The sequence below is a fragment of the Pogona vitticeps genome, chromosome 7 (genome assembly GCF_051106095.1).
Source record: "Pogona vitticeps strain Pit_001003342236 chromosome 7, PviZW2.1, whole genome shotgun sequence".
Lineage (NCBI taxonomy): Eukaryota > Metazoa > Chordata > Lepidosauria > Squamata > Agamidae > Pogona > Pogona vitticeps.
The window spans coordinates 27,257,152-27,278,804 of NC_135789.1; the positions used below are offsets into that span (position 1 = coordinate 27,257,152).

General features: G+C 46.3%; 2 protein-coding genes across 2 annotated transcripts; one reads left to right on the forward strand and one right to left on the reverse strand.

Moving 5' to 3' along the window:
* Positions 1-12: 12 nt before the first annotated feature.
* Positions 13-8,512, reverse strand: LOC110089230 (putative methyltransferase DDB_G0268948). The gene is made up of 6 exons (XM_072978455.2): positions 8,077-8,512; positions 6,017-6,174; positions 4,791-5,004; positions 3,317-3,417; positions 2,513-2,650; positions 13-1,438 (listed from the first exon to the last, which is right to left on the reverse strand). Exons 1-6 carry the CDS (start codon positions 8,185-8,187, stop codon positions 1,348-1,350), a joined length of 813 nt encoding a protein of 270 aa, XP_072834556.2. The 5' UTR covers positions 8,188-8,512; the 3' UTR covers positions 13-1,347.
* A 2,271-nt stretch (positions 8,513-10,783) lies between these two features.
* On the forward strand, positions 10,784-19,644 carry LOC110089235 (uroplakin-3b). Its single transcript, XM_072978454.2, has 6 exons — positions 10,784-11,907; positions 12,627-12,776; positions 13,710-13,932; positions 16,291-16,367; positions 17,513-17,642; positions 18,813-19,644. The coding sequence occupies exons 1-6, from the start codon at positions 11,850-11,852 to the stop codon at positions 18,988-18,990; spliced, it is 816 nt and encodes a 271-aa protein (XP_072834555.2). The 5' UTR covers positions 10,784-11,849; the 3' UTR covers positions 18,991-19,644.
* Positions 19,645-21,653: the final 2,009 nt, after the last annotated feature.

Here is a 21,653-nt window from a genome sequence, read left to right on the forward strand (position 1 = left end):
CTTAATTATTAATTTTTTTCGTGTGCAAAAGAAACTTTATTGAGTGTTTTTAACGAAGGAAAAGTTCAAGAAGTACAAATGCAACCCCATGCCTCTTTAGTGGTGCTGGAAATTAGATTAAATTCCTATTTGGGTTTTGCGGTTTTTTTTAAAGATGGAAATCCAAATCAGTTTCATATCTACTTGCATTTAATGCAACATTGACCCTAAGGTACATAACTTCAAAGCTGACACCAGCACACAACAGTCCTGCTATGTCATCGCGTATAATTATCACTCTGTGACAGATGACAGACGCACTAGACCAGAGACCTTGAACAACAACCCTGCGGTGTGGCCCAGTGTTAACAATCCTCTCTATCCTTAAAGGTGTGGGACGGAACTACTATGGCTGGAAAAAGGGTAACTTTTCCTATCACCGATATACAGGGATACTGCATCAAGGAATGCTTTATTGTTCGTAGATTTAATTTTCAAAACCCTCCTCTCTCCATGTAATTCAGTCTTTTGGGGGGTCATCTCCTGTAACTAGTCTGAGCTCAGAAGCAGGCCATTCAACCGAGGTCTGAACTGTACAGCAACACTTCTCTAAACGCCACCAAGTGGATCTGCTCTAGTTGAGACCAGAAATGGGATATATCAACCTACGCGTTTGAGTTCTTTCTACATCAGTATTGCTTTGCTTTGCTACTCTCTGCAAACCAGGTTCTCTCCATATAACCCATTGTGCCCCGCTTTACAATTACCCCGTTTAACAACAAATCCGCTTGACAACGATGTTTGCGATCGCAAAACGATGGTTTGAATGGGGTTTTTCCGCTTTGCGATGATCGGTTCCCTGCTTCGGGAACCGATTTTCGCTTTGCGACGATAAAAAACAGCGGATTGTCGGGTTTCAAAATGGCAGACGGGTGTACAAAATGGCTCCCCGCTGTGTTTAGGAGCCATTTTTTGCTTTACAGGCACCTTCGCTGGAGGATCTTCGCTGGATGGTGAGTTTTTACCCCATTGGAACGCATTGAACAGGTTTCAATGCGTTTCAATGGGGTTTTTAATTTCATTTTACGATGTTTTCGCTTAACAGCGATTTTCCTGGAACAGATTATCGTCGTTAAGCGAGGCACCACTGTATTGTGTGCTGTGAGCATTAGTAGCTTTTTAAAGTGTATCTCCCAAAAAATGATACCCTGAGCATTCCATGGAAACACCAGCTGCAGGAGCAGTCTACCTTTGAGCCACAGTACCTGAGGATCAGGATAATTTGGGGACTTTTCTCTTTGCCCCTACCCAACCCCACCTCTTCATGGCCTGATTTTTCTCTTGGGGTGCGGCATCACTGATATGCAGTTAAGAGCTCCTGCAACCCAGAACACAGACTTGTCGTGTCCAATACTCCAGCTGCGTTTCTTTAGAAGAAACTCCCATCGTCTCCAGGATCCTAGGGGAAAGGGACAGCAGATTAGAGAAAAATGAAGATGGGGTTCAGCAGAAAACATGATGCATTAACAGCTCAACAGTGAACAACACCATACTATTGTTATCAAATACTTGTAAGCCACTTAGATATCCTGCTGTCAAAGCAGTGCACAAATTTTGCAATGTGTAATAGATAAAAGGCACAAAATTAAAATACAATATTTATGTTATTCAGAAAACAGAGGTTAGGTTGGGTCACGCAGGCGGTTCTTGTTTTCTGCATATGTCTAAAACTAAAAAATCTTGTTGAGTTTCAGAGAAAAAAGATATTCTGTATAGAGTGTGCCTCTGTATTAACTACCCTACTCCAAACAACAGCAGGGCAGATCTCATGAGAGTGTGGTGCCACCAGGAGATTATCTCCAAGACATCTCAGCGATTGAACGATTTTCTCCAGTAACCAAGCACTAAATTGCTTAAGACTTTCATTAATTAAAACACTTATAAGCAGCCGGTCAGAGCGATCCGCTTCAGCGCCACAAGGCAATGCAAGATGACACAGATCCTCGATCCTGGATCTGCAGAGGTGACGACTACGTAACCGTTCCTCCTGCCTTCTCTGAGCCAAAGAATTAAAATTAATTTTCTTCTCTTTTTCAAGAGCAGTCCCTGAAGGACTTACCTCCCAAACCCAGTCAGAATGTATTAGGAGAAGTTAACTTATGCTTTTTTTTAAAAAAATGGCTTTATTTGTTTTCCGGCACTTATACCTTATTTTTCTCCCTTAAAAACAGAGCCAAGGCAGCTCACGATAAGAACAACAACAAAAAAACGCAGTTAAGACACAAACAAATAAAAATACTGTATTGAAAGAGAGATTAAAAACACAATTTTAAACAGAACTATAATGCACCAATAAAAATGACCGAAAGGGACTTCTTAAGCATTTGCCCATATGCTAAATAAATAAATAAATAAATAAATAAATAAATAAATAAATAAATAAATAAATAAATAAATAAATAAATTCCTGAAACACTTCTTTTTTGATATCAACCAGTTGGGCTCATTCAGTGGGCGCGGGATTTATTATTACCTTTGTTCGGTGTTTTGGAGGGCAGCTTTGGCTGCCTCAGGCTGGTCTTTTAGAAACATTTGGTACATGGAGAACGACTGGATTAATCCCATCAGCTCAGCCACAGTCATGGGGACTTTATCAAGCACACCGGTAATTCTAGGAGGAAGCAAACATGTTAAAGGCGCTCGTGTGGAACAATTCTGCCTCAAGTGCATTTCACAGTTTAGATTCAACAAGAATGGTCCTGATTCTAGAGGGAAGCCATCTAGCTGAGCCAATGGCATTCAGAGCCAGTTCACTCTGAACTAAGAACAGTTTGCACTAAAAAAAGAATACAGTGGTGCCTCACATTACGATGTTAATTCGTTCCAGCGAAATCGCTGTAGAACGAAAACGTCGTAATGCAATTTTAAAAAGCCCATAGAAATGCATTCAAACCAGATTAATGCGTTCCTAGGGGCTTGAAACTCACCGTCCAGCGAAGATCCTCCATAGCGCGGCCAATCCGTGCGAAAACACAGCAGGCAGCCATTTTGTTTACCCGGCGGCCATTTTGAAACCGCCGATCAGCTGTTAAAAAATCATCGCTTTGCGATGATCGGTTCCCGAAGTAGGGAACCGATCATTGCAAAGCGAAATTCCCCCATAGGGAACATCATTTTGCGATCGCTTTTGCGATCGCAAAAACATCAACGTCAAGCGATTTTGTTGTCAAACGGAGCGCCCGTCTTGCGGGGCACCACTGTAATAAAAATAGGATTTTTAGACCGCTTTCACTGCCATGGCCCCAACGTGCTGGCCAAAAGGTCACGATCCACTCACCTCTTTTTGTCCTGGAAGGGCAGGGACATGAATATTTCTTCATAGTCGTCCGTAACTCGGTTGATCTTTTCGTTGGCATACACAGACAGCTGTTCTTGAAACTACAAAGAAGGAACGGGGGGGAGGGCATGATCCACATGGCAAGTCTCCGGCAAGTGTTTCCACTAACATTTTTCCTGGATGTCATACCTTCAAAACATGGGTCCTCCCTGTTTTTCCCCCATCCTCCGCCTCTCTCAGTACTAGAACGGAGCTCTAGCTGTGTCTCTGTGTGTGTGTGTTTGCTGTGCGATGCAAAGACACACTGACCACTGGCAGAACGGGACCAATAAAATGAAATCCTCCCTCCGTGCTTAGTCAAATTCTGGAATTTGCTTCCACAAAACAGATGAGCATTGACGAAGCACGCTTTAACAGAGAGAATGCAATCGTCTATTCCGGTTTCACACTGCACTATTTCTCAGTTGGTTTGGCGCTTCTATTAAATTATTATAAAAGACCAGGATTCAAAAGAAATGCACTGTTGCCTTGCTATGCTGTCTTTATTTTTTAAGGCATGGTTTCGACACTTATCATCTACGATCCTCGAGGAAGGCTCTGTGGCATGCCCTGAGAAGCGAGGATAGTTGTGACTACATGAGACAGGGGCTTTTCCAGGGTTTAAAACTGGCTTTTAGAAAATGTTTTGTACCTGCTATAGATAGATAGATAGATAGATAGATAGATAGATAGATAGATAGATAGATAGATAGATAGATAGATAGATAGACAGATAGACAGATAGACAGATAGATAGATAGATAGACGGACAGACGGACGGACGGACGGACGGACGGACGGACGGAGATAGTTCTGAATCTCTTTTTTTAAATACTGTCTTTTATCAGTTTTACTCATCTGTCCACTGTATATAATTCCGGCTGACAGAAAATCTATAATTCTGCGTAGTGTGGCCTAGTGAGTCACAAACTAGGACTCAAGAGGCCTGGGTTCAAATCTGCACTCCGCCATGGAAACCTCCTGGACATCAACATTATCAAAATCTCTCCTTCAACATCTCACTGACATTGGACAATCCTAGAGATGTAAAATTTCCATTTCTTCCAGAAAAAAAAATGGAAATGTAAAAAAAAAAACAATTAAATGATATGCTAATTAAAATACACTTGAATAATTAAGAAGCAAGCAAACCCTAAAAGCTATCTTAAGTTTAAAAAGGCATTCAGGGACTTCATTCTGACATGTCATTATAAGTTGGATGTGACTCAACAGTATTAAACACAGACGTGTCCTGTCATACTGTACTGCAAGCATCAGCGTGGAGGATGTACCACATGCAAATTTGGTTTGCACTGTTTCTGGGATCCACACGCCACCTTAGGGTGTTTCTACAGAGCTTCCCCCCCCCGCAAAACTCTCGGATAAAGCAATGCTGTTTGGGCTGCGCAAGGCCGTCGGAGAGAGAAGATGTTACCTGCGTGAAAATCTGTGTGAGCTTCTCCGTACGATCCCCATAGTGCAGCCTCATGTCCAAAGTGCTGCTCGACAAGATCACGCAACCGGTGGGTTTGAGAACCCGCTCCAGTTCCACCATGAAGCGAGGAATGTCGAACCAGTGGGCCGCCGAAAACGCCGTCACCAGGTCCACGGAGTGGTCTTCGAAGGGCAGCTTCTCCGCCGGGCAGACGCTGCATTAAAAGGAAGGGCCGCCGCAAGGCTAGAACGACACACCGCCACCGGCTCGCCTTGCCGAAACCTCTCGGAGAGAACTCACGACAGCAAAAACCGAAGTGGCGGGAGGGAGCGGTGGCCGTTGCTAGCCTCCGAAACCCAAGAGCCTTTCACGTGGCCCGTAAGAGACAAAGACGTTTCATTGGGCATCGGCTTCCGTGGCACATAGCCCCTGGAAGCTGGAGCCCAATAAAACGTACTCATCTTGAGCCTGGCACACTGTTTTTTTTTTCCTGTGACAGTTGGTTTTTAAAACCATCCATTGTCCACGTTGACTTTCTTGCCAAGGTGAGAGTCTACGTCGGCAGACGCTGGTGACTTAGGCTAAGGAGCGCGCCAAGATGCTGAATTAATTAATTTATTTGATTTTTATCAAGCAGTGCAAGATACGGGATCTATTTGGGGGTGTGTGTGTAGGATCCAGCACCTCAGATAAATGCTATAAAGTTCGGACTAAAACACAGAGAGTGCCACAAAATCAGAGCCACTCATTTCCACTGTTTTATATTTGCTCTTCCATCTCCCCTAAAGGATAAGATCTTTTAAAAACAACACCAAGGAAGTGTCTTTGTTAATTCCTGGCCTTTAGAACCTCTCGCCACCTGCCACAGAATCCTCTTCCTGCTTCACAGGATTGTGGGGAGTGTTTTAAAAGGAAGATGCTCAGATTTTGGGACTAAATTAAGAGCACCACCATTTCCAATAGAAGACTGTTTCCGAAGCAACTAGAAGGCTTGTTCTTTCCTTCGGAAAAACAAATTACCAAGGAAAACAAAGCCAAGTTGCAAATTGAACAACCATGAAAGGACAATCACACCTCTATTGCTGCTTAAATCAGCTCTGCTTCTAACAGCGAAGCTCCATGTCTCATTTGCTTTGGGTTCTCAGGTTTCACCCAGAGTCCCGTGCCCGGTTCCAGCTACCAAGCGTCAGGAAGCATGCTGTGTGTGTCCACCTGTGTTTACTTACAGGTAAGAGACGTTGGGAGGGTGGGGCGCCCGATTGGCTTCCTCAATCTGAGCATCGCTGATGTCGGTCCCGACCACCTTCTCGAAACGCTTGGCCAGCAGGTGAGTGCACTGGCCTGAGCCGCACCCCACGTCCACGGCCAGACGAAAAGAACTCAACTTTGGAGGAAGGAAGAACAGTAAGAAATGCACCCCTTCCATCACATTATTTCATCTATAGACACCTTCTACTTCTGGTTCAGCTCCAGTGATATAATGCCTTCATTCCTAATCATGTCCGCTTAGAAGGATGCGCCAAAGGCGAGCAAACTTCATGGCTAGGTAAGCGCAAGAAGGGCATCAGCCCAATTTTGTCTGGAGAATGTAATACAGTGGTGCCTCGCTTTACGATTGCCCCGCATTATGACTGCCCCGCATTAAGACGATCTTTTTGCGATCGCAAAACGATGGTCTGAATGGGGTTTTTTCGCTTTGCGATGATCAGTTCCCTGCTTTGGGAACCAATTCTTCGCAAAACAATGATTTTCCTCCAGCTGATCGGCGGTTTCAAAATGGCCGCCTGGTAAATAAAATGGCTCCCCGCTGTTTTCTGGGATGGATTCCTCACTGCACAGGCACCGAAAATGGCCACTCTATGGAGGATCTTCACTGGACGGTGAGTTTCCAGCCCATTGGAACGCATTAAACGGGTTTTAATGCGTTGCAATGGGCTTTTTATTTTCGCATTTCGACGTTTTCATTCTACAGCGATTTCGCTGGAACGCATTAACGTCGTAATGCGAGGCACCACTGTAAGAGGAAAGCAATTTCTACCAAAAAAAAGTAATATCAACAATCAAAACACTGTAGTTCAAAAAATAGCTCAATTGTTTAGGTCTCTGGCTGCAGAACCAGAGGCTGGGAGTTTGATTCCCTCACTGGGCCTCTATAGCACTGGTCCCCAACCTTGGGCCTGCAGATGTTCTTGGGCTTCGTCTTCCAGAGATCCTGGCCAGCAGAGGTGGCGGTGAAAAGGCTTCTGGGAGTTGTAGTCCTGGAACATGTGGAGGCCCGATGTTGGGGACCACTGCTCTATAGGGTCCATTCCAGCCCTGCAGGTCTAAGAGGAAGAGGAGGATACAAATTGGCAAACCTTTTGACTAGCATATTATATAACATTCTGTATAAATATTCTGCTTTTACATATACCGGTCATTTCACACGCCTGCTTCCTGATGGAGCGGGGTTTTAAACGGATTGTTGTGCTCTGCTTGATGGGAACTAAAATCAAGACTCAAACATGTTTAAAGCAACTGGGCACCACAATCCACTGGAAAAAAAACACACACACAGATTGTCCACTGCAGATGGTTTGGGGCTTTATCTTCCAGCCTCCTCCACTGGATGGGTGTTTTGAGATCAAGGATCTGGAGAGCCTCGCTTCCCCATCGTTGCCCAAGAGACAAGCACAGAGGTCTTCGTGACCTGGAGATTTCACCCAGGGTGCAAGAAGCTGGGGCTTTATAGGTCTACTTGCAACCCACCCACCCCAAACCCTTCAAAGGGTCCGTCAGAGGCTCCCTCCTAGCCCTCCTCAGAGATGCTGTAAAGTGGAAGCCTCAAACATCTGGATGCAGGGCGCTTTTCATCTCCCCATAAGCCTTCCTCCTTTAAAAGGAAAAGTAAGCTGCTAGTCCTCCAGAGGCCGAAAGGAAAGAGCTTGATCTTATTTCGCTCCTGTTTTAATTCTTGTGCATTTTTATTGATTAGGACTGTATATTTCATCTCTGTTTGCCAACGACCCAGAAGAATGCTTTGCTCTAATGGGGCAGTCTATAAATCGAATTAATTAATTGGGAGGGGCAGAAATAAACTCAGCCAAGGATGCCCACCCTGATTCTTGAGTCAGTCCCTCCCTTTTCCAGACCCACCGAGTCATGCTGGAGTTTTACACCCAAAAATGTTTGTGGCATGCAAACACACACACACACACACATACACAAAACATATATTTTCTAAGCCCTGCTCGATGAAGCGCTCCCTATTTTTCCTGTTCCCTCGTTCCTTTCCAGAAGTTCTTACCTTTTCATCCAGGTATGAGAAAATCACCCTTTGCTGGTTCTCCTGGAGGGAGAACCGGTATTTCTGGTAGAAAACTGCGTGGTCTTTCCCCTCGAACAAGCGGGCGGCCATGGCCCTCGCTTGAAGTTAAAAGAAAAAAGAAAAAACGAGCACAAGTAACGGAGCCGCCTCTTTTAATTCTTGCGAAAGGGGTAAACTGGACTTCGCCTTTTGCAGAATCTGGCGTGAAAGGAAGGGAGCCGGCCGCCCTCCCTCCCTTCCTTCCTCCCCGCAGCTGCCCGGAGATTATGTAAAAGCTGGAACGGAAGGGAACGGAAGGGGTGCCTTTGCAACAAATAACGCCGTTACTCGCCTCGAGGAGCCGCGTTGGGGCGGCTCGATGCCGAAGCAGGAGGATCTTGGACACTTGGGCGGAAGAGGGCATTTGAGCAAGAGCAAGCAGAGCTTAGAAAGGGTGCCTTTTTGAGAGGGGGGGACCCACTACAGATCCCATACTGCCCCAATCAGGTTTCTGGGGGATAATGGGACTTGTAAAAACAAAAAACCCGAAGTACCAAAGAGGGAATGCTTGAAGGGACTCTTGTTTCTGCCCCAATCCGTGTTTTTGAAGTGACTCTTGTTTTTGCCCCCACCCCCGTGTTGTTATTCTATGCCTTCAAATGGCTTCGGATTTGTGGCAAATCTAAACAGGGTTTTAAAGGTCCATAAAAGGTTCGGGCTGCAGGGAAAGCTTGCGGTCTGGTCTGTTTCAATTGCTTTTCTATCCGTCCTACTGAACTAGCGCTATGCCAGATATAAGATGAATACATGCAGTATTAAAAATGACACCCCAGCTGCGGTACTGCCGTAAACCATTGCCTTTAACGCAACGATTTCAAAAGCCCATGTCGCTCTCTCGATCCAGATACGACACAGTTTACGTTTTCCTAAGAGGAGGCACACACTGACTGACCCAGAAGCCATGCGACTTTAAGCCAGTTTCAAAAACAATGATCCATCTCCCAATTCACTTTCATAATGTAACCATGCCATGAGTCTCATAGACATGTTTACAAAACATCTGATCTTTATGTGTATGTATATATCTATATAGCTACATCATAACAACCTGTTATGGGTTGTTTACGTACAGTATTATGTTTCAGAAGTGGTGTGGAATTTGGGGTATGGGGGGATTAATACCAACTGAAAACATGACATTTCTGAAACTATTGGGCCCATGTTTAAGTCTTATTTCTTTGCCACCGGGTTCTTTATTAAGAGGGGTTCCTGCACCCCTTCTTGACATATTATGCCATTCTTATCCGTTCTTAACCAAGATATGGCCTAGACAGGTACAGACTGCTTGGAAACGTCTGTTATCTCAAGCAAATAGGAGAGAGGGAGTGGCGTTCGTTAGCCTGAAAAGCAAAACAAAAGACCTTTTGTGTCAACAATACCTCAAGGGTAGAAAGCAAGAATTAGGGAAACCTTAATGTAAGGATTGAATTGTATTGATGGCCGTTTAATGCACAGGACAATCAGTTAACATCTGTTTGTCTTTACGTTTAAATTCTTGGCCAATTAACACAGCCGGACTTCAGGACAGGAGTTTGCTCTTTGTCTGGTGGGCTCTTCTACACCCATAAATACGTCTATCCCCTAAAGCCCTCTGTTCTTATCTAGGAATAAGTTCCATTGGTTACTGCTGGATAGATTGACAGTCATCCTGCCCCAGAAAGGCCCCGCCCAGCCAAACCTTCTAAAGGCAGCATGCGAGGTTGCAAAACTCCGCCTATCCAAACAGGCACATTCCTTGGTCCTGCCTACAATCCTTGGCTCATGTTAAGGCTGTTGTGAAGAAACTGAACACAATACGGTGCCCGCTTTTTCAGACGTGAATAGCTAAAAGGCAGCCCTTTTGGGAAATCTCCCATGGTTTTGTTGGCAAATTAAAATGCGTAACTTGATTAGTTATATCAATACACAGGTGAGTTAGATAAAGTGCATAATCAATGCACTTGTTAGGACACAGGTGCCAATAAAAGTATAACTACTAGTTTCAGTACTTGTTACCCAACTATAAGTTACAAGTAACTAGGTTACTTCTGAGTTACTTTCCAACGTCACCAGCCTATAAATGGGAGGGTTCCATGTGCCTGAGCCATAAACACAATATCAAACCACAATCCCTGGGAAGGGAGATTCATTCCAGGCATGATGATCATCCTGCCAACCCCCTGCAAAGGCAGTGCCGGGAGGAAGGAAGACCAGGGCGGTCATTCATCCAGAGCGACAGCGGGTGTCCTTTTCTACAGCCATGTGCCTTGAGCTCATGGGGAGGTGTGGTTGTGCGTCTGTCTGAGACTATCTGGGCTAGCTGAGGCCAGCCACGTGGCGAGCCGCCTTTCTGCCCTGCCTCGGAGAACCAGGTGGGCTGCATTTTCGACCTCCTTTGGCCACACAACTTGTGCAGCAGGTTGCGTGGCTCCGATTTTTTTACTACACCACCGTGCACACCCTAGTCCCGTCAAGTCCAGTGGCATTTTTCAAATGTTTTTCCTTTCCCCCCATTCTTCTCAGCCTCTCTCAGCATGGGAGTCACGCACGGCCCACAGTGACTATCCTTCTGAAAGAACTAGAGACGCCCAACGGATATTGGCCACTGTCTAAACGACTACAGTTTCCCAGAATCCCTCATGACACTTACGAAAACCCTCACGGCCCACCCCGTGGTCTATGAGGCCTAATGTTCAACATAGATCAGGGGCACAAGGCGGTCAATCCCTCGACATCCTGGGCTGCTCCCCGGAAGTGATCAGAGGACTAGCACCACCATTAAACATAGCGCTATGGCATAGCGCTAGTTCAGTAGGACGGATAGAAAAACTCATATTATTTGGAGAGAAAGGAAAGTAGAACAAATTGTCTGTTTAGACACGTCCTTTGCTGAACATCCCATTCAGAGATGCAGCATCTGGTCAAAGGAGAGGAGAGGACCCATGGGCCACCGACCACTCAGACTGCACTGAGCCTCAATGACACTTGATCTCATGCTCCTTTCATCCACTCTGGAGCCCAGGAGGGTCTGGTTAGCTCAGGATAAGTCTCCTCCTCTGTTGCCCGAAGCCACCGGGAGTGATCTGGCTAGGCCATCCGATTGACTCCCAACCTCAGACAGGTGAAGAAGCCAGAAGGCAACCAAGAGAGGGCCAAGGTTGGCTTAGAAACCAAGCCCTTTGAGGGGAGCTGGCCTGTTCCGCCTGGAGAAAAGAGTGGACACTCCTTCGCAGGAGTTTTTTAAGCAGATGTTGGGTGGCTACCAGATGTTTCAGCTGTGGGTTTCCTGTCTTGGAGGGATTCAATGATCCACGGGGTCCGTTTCAGTTCTACCATTTTATGAAATCCTTAAAACATCCTTGGTGTCGTGTTATGTTCCACACACCTGCCTTTCACCCCGATCCAACCCCTGTCGTCCCAGAGTTGTGTTCTCCTTACGTTGCCCATCTCAACGCGCCTTGTTTTTCGGTTTTTATTTGGGAACCAAACGGGAGGAACCTGTTTGTCGTCGGAGTCGAGATGTTTAGACCGGTCGTGGGAGGAATGTTGACCGTTGGCACAGGAAGTCCGGGGGCAAACCCTGAAGGCATTCAGGGTTGGCCGGTTGGGCGGAAGATCATTCTCCCGTGGGCTTCACTTCACCCACACGCTGAGGGCTGCGAGCGAGGATCGCCATTCTGTCCCCACTTGGCTCTGAAGAAACATCTTGAGAAGACCGAGTCACGTCCGCGAGGATGGCCTCCTTCCTTCTGCTTCTGTTGCTGGCTGCTGGTGGGACCGTCGGCCAAATAGGTAAGGATGGTTCAATCACGTTGTTGTTGTTGTTGTTGTTTAAAGGGGGGAATATCTACTTATTTGCCTTTTTTGGGGGGGAAACCTTGCTCTACACACAAAAAGGCGCCTGGAACAACAACTCCATCAATAACCCGTGGGAGAGTCCCTGCCTTTAGTCTAAAAAAAAAAAATTAAAAGTCTAACAGAGACAACACAAAAGGAAAAGACGGTGAGGAGGGAGGAGGAAAAAAAGCAAAACCAGGCACAAGTTCTTAAATTTTTGAGAGGTTGCTCATTATTTTTCTAAACTAGAAGTTAATTTTAAAGAGGCATTGATCATATACACCGTGTCTGGGATACTTTGATGTACTCCACTGTTTTGTCCTGCTCTGTCTGTCTCTCCAACTTTTCATGCTTCCTTGCCTTGGTTCTGTTTGGTGAAGCTTAGACTGTAATCTCCTTGAGTCGGAGACCCTGCCTTTTTTTTTCCTGGAAAGAATCAGCAGACAATTTGTTACTTTTTTTTTCCAACTACCCTGCCCGGAATAAAAAGTCCTGCGGGCCAGGCATTCAGCGAAAGTAACTTTTGGAAGTTACTTCGTTTGAAGAACAGTTTACAAGAGTTTGATGGTGTATCTTCTGTTAAACTTTTCAACATGCTATGATTCACTTCTTCCCCACCTACCGGGGTCTCCTGGACACACACCCCCACCCCTTGAATCTCTGTGTCTTTGTAGAGGTGGTTCGTTACGTCCCTCGTGTCTCGGATTTGAACATAGAAGGGAAGACCACAGGCACCACTTTTGCTTTGGAGCCCCCAAACTGTGTCTTCGATACCTTTGTCAATTCCTCGGACGAGATCTGGGTGGCGATCGCATACGCTAATGGTGAGTCTACGGCCCACTTTTCTTGTCCTCTCAAATTGTTTATCTGGGAATGGACAGTAGCGGTGGACAACCGTCTCCTTACTTCACTCAGACAGCTTTTCGATTTTTGTAATCATTAATTTCACTTTTGTTTCCGGATTTATTTTTTAGCTGGTTTCACTTTAGTCCATCAAAGGGGCTTTTGAATGAGTCACACTGTTGGTCCATGCCGTCCGGTGTTGTCCAACTCTGACCGGCGGCCACTGAAGATTGGGCTAGAAAAGGATCGGCATCTTTCCTAGCCCTCTCTTTAATCACCTGGGATTCACAGGGGGGGGGATCTGCCAGGGAAAATTGCTACGTCACCTAAGATGGGCAAATGAAAGAAAAGAAATGGGACAGAGGGGGAAGTGAGGAAATTGAGCCAAATTCTGCCCGATCCAGACTGCCTCCAGCCTGGGGACTCAGCGGCTATGTTCCATCTAGTTACGCTCCTTAATAGATTGAACACCAAATACAGACTCGAATGGCCTTGAGGTTATGGAGCAGCGTAAGGGGCGAGTGGGAGGTTTTATACTAGCCTTGCTGTTAAGCCTCCCTCCTGGTAGCCAGAGGTGATCGGAAATTGCACGCAGGCGAATACATCAGCTGGTGGAGGACAAACAGAGTTGTCAAGTCCTCCTCTTCTTTGTGACTAGTGAAAAGGAGCGGCAGATTGCTTTTATGATCTGGGGCAGCCACTGCAATAATAGTCCTTCATCATCATCATGTTAGAATTGCACAGCTGGAAGGGACCCTATGGGACCATCCAGTCCATCCCCTCTCAAGTGGGGAATTGAACTCCCAGCCTCTGGCTCCATGGCTTAGAAACTTAAACCACTGAGCTGTCCAGCTGCTCCACTAATAGCATCTCAGCTCAACTTCCTGCTCTCCTCTTCTCCACTCTGCAAACAGCCACGGCCAGCTTCAAGAACCCAACGAGTCCTAAGGATATCCCGCCGTATGAAGCCCTGTTCTCCTCACATGGCTACATGACCATGAAAGCCACCCTCTCCAGCTACCCGTGCAAAGGAGCCAAGCCCGGGAAAGTGCTCCGCATTGGCAACGAGTCAAGCTGCAAAAATGACGACACCGAGACTACCTGTAATGGCCCCTTGCCCTCTGCAGGTCCTTTCAGGTGAGCATAACTGGGACACATTGATATCACCCAGAGTCAATCCATTTTTCCTCTTTTTGGAACAGAGCCCATGTGCGTGGGTAAGCACCCTGAACTAAGGACCAGGCAATAGGTAGATAGCTTGGTTCTGTTTTCCCCTTTTGGTCTTTTCTAGATCTACATGCGGATTGCTACTGCAAAGGTCTTCCTCCTTCCTTCTCTTTCTCAGGTCCCTTCTTCCTTCTTAATTTTCTTCCCAACAGAAAGCTATAGAATTGCTTCGTTTCTCCATAATGTCTGAGTAGATCTTCAGATACAGAAATGGCTTTAGAGGCTTTTGAAACCTCTATGGCTTTAGAGGCTTTCCTGAAGAGATAAACATAAGTCTCGGAAAATTTTTTTGCCAGTTATGAGTTTCTGGAGTAAATACTCCTGCCGTAAGTTTCATACTACTGTATTCCACTGCACTCAGCTAGCATAAATGCCAAATCATTGGTCCAGTCTCTGTCCCTGTCTCTTTCTTCCTCTCTCTCCTCTCTGTGTATCACTCCATTAGCCTACCTCACAAGCTTGTTGTGAGGATTGAAGTGCAGCTGGAGTGTGTTTACTGCACCGTGAGATTAGAGGTGTGCAGATTTGTGTTCTGGAGTATAGATCCCAGATTCTGGCACGCCTCAGCATGAGAGCCTGAGAGGAAATGCAGTCGATAAATAAATAAATCTTAATTCCTAGGGGCAGTGTTCTGTATGAATTTTCCCGCCTGCAACCACCATTGCAGAAGCTAGTTGGGCTAATTGTCACGTGCTGGTTACATGCTTGGTTGCACGTCTCGTGCTGACAAGCACATAACCAACACTTGACAATTAGCAACCAGATGGTACATGGTATACCTTGAAGTAAAACAACTGAAGCAAATAAAAAGAGAGAGACAGAGAGAGAGAATAAACTTCAAAGCCAAGAACAGGGTAGAGATAGAAGCAGTGAGGAAAAATATTAAGGTAATCTATAGCCTTCTAGATGTTGCTGGAGTGTCGGCTGGCGTTCGACCATATCTAGAAAGTTCTCTAATTTTGGTCTACCATGGGCTTACAACATTAATGCGGGGGGAACCCTTAGTAGTTCTATGTCTTGTTGACCTGTCGTTGAGACTATCAGACCCATGTGTCACGTTCTCCAAGAGATCACAATGGAAATCACCACCACCATTACTTGGAAGTGGTTTTCAAGGGTTTTGCGTAATCTCTCCTGGTATTTATCTCTTCGAAATTGAGCAACCGTGTCAGCGCTTGATATTTTCAAGACTGAGGCATGACCAGTTTCTCACACTCACTGAGAACCGGTCCCTCCGCCTGGACGTTCCTGTCAGGGGAGGTGCGTTCAACCCGATTGTCCACATCGCTGTCCAGCAGAGCGGATATTACCGAGGGGGACAGAAACAAGACAAGAATCAAGATTGTGAGAATGCAGCCGGCCACACGTTCGAGGCACTCTGGTCACCAAGATACAGAAGTTACTATGTTATTATAGGATTATAAGAATATTCCTGTTATTGTTATGAAGGACATAAATAAAGCTTTTATATTATATTATATTATATTATATTATATTATATTATATTATATTATATTATATTATATTATATTATATTATATTATATTATATTATATTATATTATTAGAGATTGTCCCCACAGCAGTGCAAGGATATTAGATTGGAGTTTATTGCCATTTTCTCATGGTGGCTATTTTAATAAAAAAGGAGATTAGAATGTAGAGCCCTGCTTCTTGAACAAGATTCTTTCTTTCTTTCTTTCTTTCTTTCTTTCTTTCTTTCTTTCTTTCTTTCTTTCTTTCTTTCTTTCTTTCTTTCTTTCTTTCTTTCTTTCTTTCTTTCTTTCTTTCTTCCTACCTACCTACCTACCTACCTACCTACCCACCAATCCCAGACAACATATAGAGTTGGTCAAGGATTCATCACCACTACCCTAGGAAACACAAGCCAAAGGCAAATGAGGATGCACATTTGCATAAAATTTGCATAGATGCCTAGATGCAAATTTGGAAACCAACCCACCCTCAGTTCACCACAATGGGAAAGTCTGTAACCTCGTTGTTGTCAATGGGAAATGTCAAGTCCCCTTCCCTTCTTCCACTTCTTTATTTCTACATAAAAGCCCTGTGTGTTGGGGGGGCGGTCAAGCTGGTGAGCAGTGGGTTGGAGCATCTGGTTGCAGAGCCAGACGCTCCAATCCCCACCAAGCCTTCTGGCCAGCCGAGATGATGATGATGATGATGATGATGATGATGATGATGATGATGATTGGAATGTTGTTAATATTCTTTCTGCCCTCCCTTTGTTGGTGTTTTAACTTATTTTCAGAGTGAAATTCCTTGCCATGGGCTCCAAAGGTCCTAAAGCAGAAACACGGTGGTCAATTCCAATCACTCTCAAGAAAGGTACGTCAGAAGAAGCAGAGAGACGGGTAGAAAGTGGGAGAGATATATGGTGGAAAGTCTGGTCCAAACCTAACGGGTAAATCCCATTGATTCAATGGGACTTACATACACATTGGCTTACCACGGCCCCATGGGGTCAATGGTTCTATTAGGGTTGAGCCCAACAAGGGTATGTAGGCTTTGACACTCTGGACAAACAAGATTGGGTTGCAGAGTTTTGAATTTCTAGTTACAATTCTCCTTTGGATACACAACAGAAGTACAGAGATTCACCAGGGAGAACAGCTTCAAGTTGCTCAGATTGTCCACCCCTTTCTCATTAACTGGAACTTACAGTCTCAGTAAATCGCTCTGAGACAGTAGCAGTAGAAAGAATTCAACCGTTTCGCTACATACAGTTGAAACCAGATAGCAGCAAACTCTAATAACCAAAAAATAGTTGACTTCCAACAGACAATAGAAAGAGAACACTCAGCAGAGCACCAGGGCTGTCTTTGAATGCTGAAGCAGGAAGGAATGATTGGTTAGTATGGATAGATTGGCAGCCAGCCCAGCCCAGAAAGGTCCCGCCCAGCCAAACAAACTACACGTAGCATGCGAGGTTGCAGAAACATACAGATATCTATCTTTTTAATGAGAAGCAATCAGATCTACAATATATTTCAGTAACAATACTTTAACTGGAAAACAGTGAGACTTTGTGATGAACCAAGGCAGGTTTCTGCAACTTGGGGCCCTCTGCCTCTGGCTGACTACAACTCCCATCATTTCCACCTTGATCCCTTAGTTCCGCCGGGCCAATCCACCCTCTGTTGCAGGTCAGCCGATAATTGCTGCTCATTGATGGTGTAAGTGTGTATCTCGGTGGCGTGCCTGAGTCAGTCACGTCCCTGAGTGCAAGGTGGAGGTGAGCCCTGCCAGCTCGTGAATTAGCCGCAATTAGCCGTAGCCAGCTCTACAAGCCTCATGTCAACACCAGGAGGGATTCCAGCTGTTTGGTTCAAGTGGCCCTCCACTCTGTTGTTGAGGAGCCCTTCAGTGACCCTTTGGGAATTTGTAATATTTAAGACCAAGCCGTAAGAAGGTTAGACAAACAGCTGAGAACCAGGTAAGATGCCACGGCTTAATTTCTCATCTCTTTTCAGCTGAGGCGTGGAAAGGTATTGACACCTGGCCCGGACGACGCAGCGGAGACATGATTGTCATCACGGTCATCCTCTCTTCGCTCTGCGGGGTCGTCACCATCGCTTTCCTTAGCACGGTCGGCTATGAATGGTAAGAGGCAACGCTTGAGAGCCAACGTATACATGTAGGCTCTCTATCAGTGGCTCCCCACCTTGGTTCCCCAGATGTTCTTGGACTGCAACTCCCAGACATCCTGGCCAGCACAGATTGGGGTGAAGGCTTCTGGGAGTTCTAGTCCAAGAACATCTGGGGACCTCAGGTTGGGAACTACTGCTCTCCATGTAGGCAAGACCTGTTGGGTCTACGTGTGAGTAGGAACCCTTCATCTCCGAGCTCTTCCTTCATTGTCTGAAAGAAAACAAGGCCAAAACAGGGGAAACTCCCTTTTCCTGGAGTATTTAGGAAGTTGTGTTTTCTAACTTCTAGAAAGGACTCGCGTCACGTCCCCAAATACCTCAGTAAGAAGTCACAAGTAAAGAGCTGTCATCCGTGGTAATAAGGACTGACGTTCATTTCCAAAAGTGACCTCATCAGTGGGAGTGACCAGGGCTCGCTTAGCGGAACAAATTGTTTCCTTCCAGTTACTTGAATTTTCAGGGGGATTTTCATGAGGAGTTTCTTCATTTTTATGCCCTTCTGTCATCGATTCTAAACGCCTGAAACCCGTTGGGCGCCCCCCAACTAGAGTAGACCCATTGCCTCATTTACACACACCTGTCGAGCTACCCTTCAATAACTGATTTGAGGTGATCTGTTTTAATTAGAATTGGATTTAGATCCATGATGGTTTGCTTGCTTTTCTTTTTCCAAAGTAAAGCAGCAGCAGCAGCAGCAACAACAACAACAACAACAACAACAAAACCCCAAGCGTAATGCGCCAGTTATTTCTACGAGACCGTAACTAGCATCCACAGTGGATTACTTTTCAAACAGTAAACAGAGTATTTGGAATTGATCACAGTAGGACCTCTGTTTCTGTGGGAGATCGGTTCCAAACCACCCCTCTACTCGGATGTTGAAAAATGTGGGTTTATAGCAAATGTTAGTTTAACAGTGACCGCTGTACATAACACAGTCTCTGACCAGTTCTGATGACGTCATCTTTAGAAATATATATTTCTAGGATTTTTCCTTCATAATTTTCATATTTTCGGACCGCGAATCAGTGAATCAGCGGATATCGATCCCGTGGATAAAGAGGTCAAGCCAGCTGCTCAAGGCTGCTTCTTATCCCTTAATGACCATTTTCTCTCTCGACAGCTTTAAGCGTTTGAGGCAAGAGCCACCTGAAGACCAACAGGAACAGCGCCCGGATCCAGAGCCCTTCCAAGGCAGTCGCTACGACACCCATCACATCCCTCCCGCCCCACCTATGCCGCCACCTCCACCGGCCATGGACATCCCTCCTGCCCCACAGCTCATTTCCACCTCCTCTTAGAGCCAGGATCCAACACGCCTCTCGGTTTCCTCCCAACTGAGTTTCTTCCCTGTCTTTCCCCGGCGAGGCACAAATCCTCAAACCTTCCAGGTCTTCCTTTTTCCAGGGGTAGGGATTCTCCGATTCTGGGGCCAAATCCAGCCCTCTGCTCCACATTTCCTTTTCCCAGGAACACCATGGCTTTGGGGGGGGGTTTCAAGATTTTGTAGAAGTTCTTCCCTATCTGACAAGGTTGGGAATCCTCTGTTAAGGTCCCGTTCCTAGTAGTAACCGCTGTAGGTGAAAATGCACAGCCTTCGTCCCTGCCCCCAAAGTAGACTCTGGCTCTCGGAAACATCTCTGGAATGGGATTTGGGTTGAAAGAGGTTGACCTTTGGTTTGTTTGCCCTTTGTCTCTCTTCGCCCTTTGGGTGTTGGCCGTCAAAAGTCCATGCATTCCAACCAAAATGACCGGGGTTCTTCATTTCTTTAATAAGGGGGATCCGTCCGGATTGTATTCTGTAGCATCTGGTGGTGGCATCTTGGGAGGGTTTTGGTGAAGAATTCCAAGGCCCCGTTCCTTGGAAGGGAAGGACCCATCACCACCAAAGACAACAAACGGACATGTCGCGGAAGATGCATTGCTACCATTAAATTCAGAGTCACAAATGACCACCGCTACTGTTTTGTTTGGTTTCTAAAATACAAGAAGCATTCCAAAGTTCCTCCCTGGCCTATCTCCAGATTTGACCCTGCCTGGAGAACAAGGTCCTTTGTTATCACTTGGGGGCATATTAGGTACTTATATGGACAGCCTGAAGAAGTTGCCCTCCGACCCATTCTGCATTTGAGTAGAGAGGACACAGATCGGGGCCAATCCACCCTGTTCCCTTTAGGAGACATTCCAACCTCCAGGTCCGTGGCATTATCTGCATGAATCTCTTTTTTAAAAAGAGGTGGTGGTAGTGGGACTGAAGATCATCATTCTGCCACTGCGTGTCCCCTTAGCCCCTGGGGCTTCAAGACAAACCCTTGACCATGGATTCTGCACTCGGGCATAGTCCACCATCTCTTTGTCTGCCCCCTCCTGGAGCTTTTGTCAGGCCCACTGGGGGGGAACTAGGGGGTGAGGGCAGGTGGCCTGCTAGTGGTTGCAGGATCCACCCCCTCACAACCGCCCCTTGTGACAGGGGAACGGGTGTAAATCCTGTGCATCTCGCGGGTGCGATGCTGTGTTGCGATGTTTCGCAACGACTCCCATATGCTTCCGTTGGTGTGCTTGTTTTGGGGACGTCTGGGCCACAGGAGAGGGGGCTGTCCTTCCCCTATTCCATAGAGCCATTCACACATTGCAAGGGGATTGGGGAAATCCATAACCTATTCTTTAATTTCTGCATACTGCAAGGATGTGTGTGTGCAGGATTTGAACCCTGGGTCCCTGAACCCAACTGCATCAGGCTCCTTAACCCAGCTGTTTGTCTGGCAAAAAGGGAGTGGGTTAAGACCATGACTAGGAAGAAAAGGGCAGCCCCTTTTCTGTCCGAGCCACACCAGCAGTGTTTCTCTTTTGCTGGGGTGGAAATAATTCCCCCCCGGACACAATTTCCACCCGCTCCTCAGAGGACAGGAGCCGCCTCTCGATCCAGCCTGCGAAACCCTCGGTGGGGTGTGGACCAGCCTTAGTCATACCACCTTGCCACTGAAACGTGGTGGACCACGGTGAGTCAGCCGGTGCGAGGAGATGAGCCCCACCCAAGGTGGCTGCAACCGTGGGGAAAGGGTGTGATGCGTGGGGCCTGATGCTAACGTTGGCGGAAAGGAACAGACGGTTGGGTGCGGGACAGGCAACGTCGGGGGGCCCTGCCAGGACGTGATCTGGTGGATGCCAGCCGTGGTCGCTGCATCGCGTGTGAGGGTTACGAAAAAGTCAAAAGTGGTTCTGAGCGTCTCTAAATGGCCTGTTCCGACTTTCCTCTTCGTTCTCCATTTAAGGGGCAATCGGACGGCCGCAACGGTGCAGACGTGATCACCCCAGGCTTTTGTGCTGGTTGGGGACGATCTCTCTTAAACCAGATCTCCTGTCTGTCTAGGAATCGCTCTGGCCCGGCTCCGAATCGGAGAAGCCTTACAACTGGACAAAAAAAAGGGCACAGATTGGACTCGGGCGTGGGAGCACATGCTGCTGTACGATGTGGGATCGCCAGGAAACGAGATCGTAGGGAATTGCTCCACAAGCCATCCTAAGGGCGATCTGTTTCCCTTTAGGATCACAATCCTTCAGAAGTGATACGAGCATGCGATTTTCATGATCTATATGGTTAGGTAGGGTCAAACCCAGGTTACAAGCCTGTTCTGGCAGAGAAGCAAACCAGGTTTTTAGAAGCATCTGCTCGTTCAACCATGAATTCCAATTTTCATCCGCTTGTATGAACATTTCAGTTGGCGCTTCTCTGTTTTCTTTGTAAAAGGGATGGGCTTGAAACGAGGCCAGCCTGGCGCAGAGTCAGGCAGAGCTGAAGCAGGCAAATTTCCCCTTCTGAATAACAGTGATTTCCAATCACTCCTAATTTTCTGTCCGGGAGGAGGTGTTCTGTTTGCAAGAGCTGTTTCCCAATCGGAGAGCCAACTAACGAACCACCTTTAAATCCTTAGATGTTATAACAGTTATGGAATTAGGGGCCGCA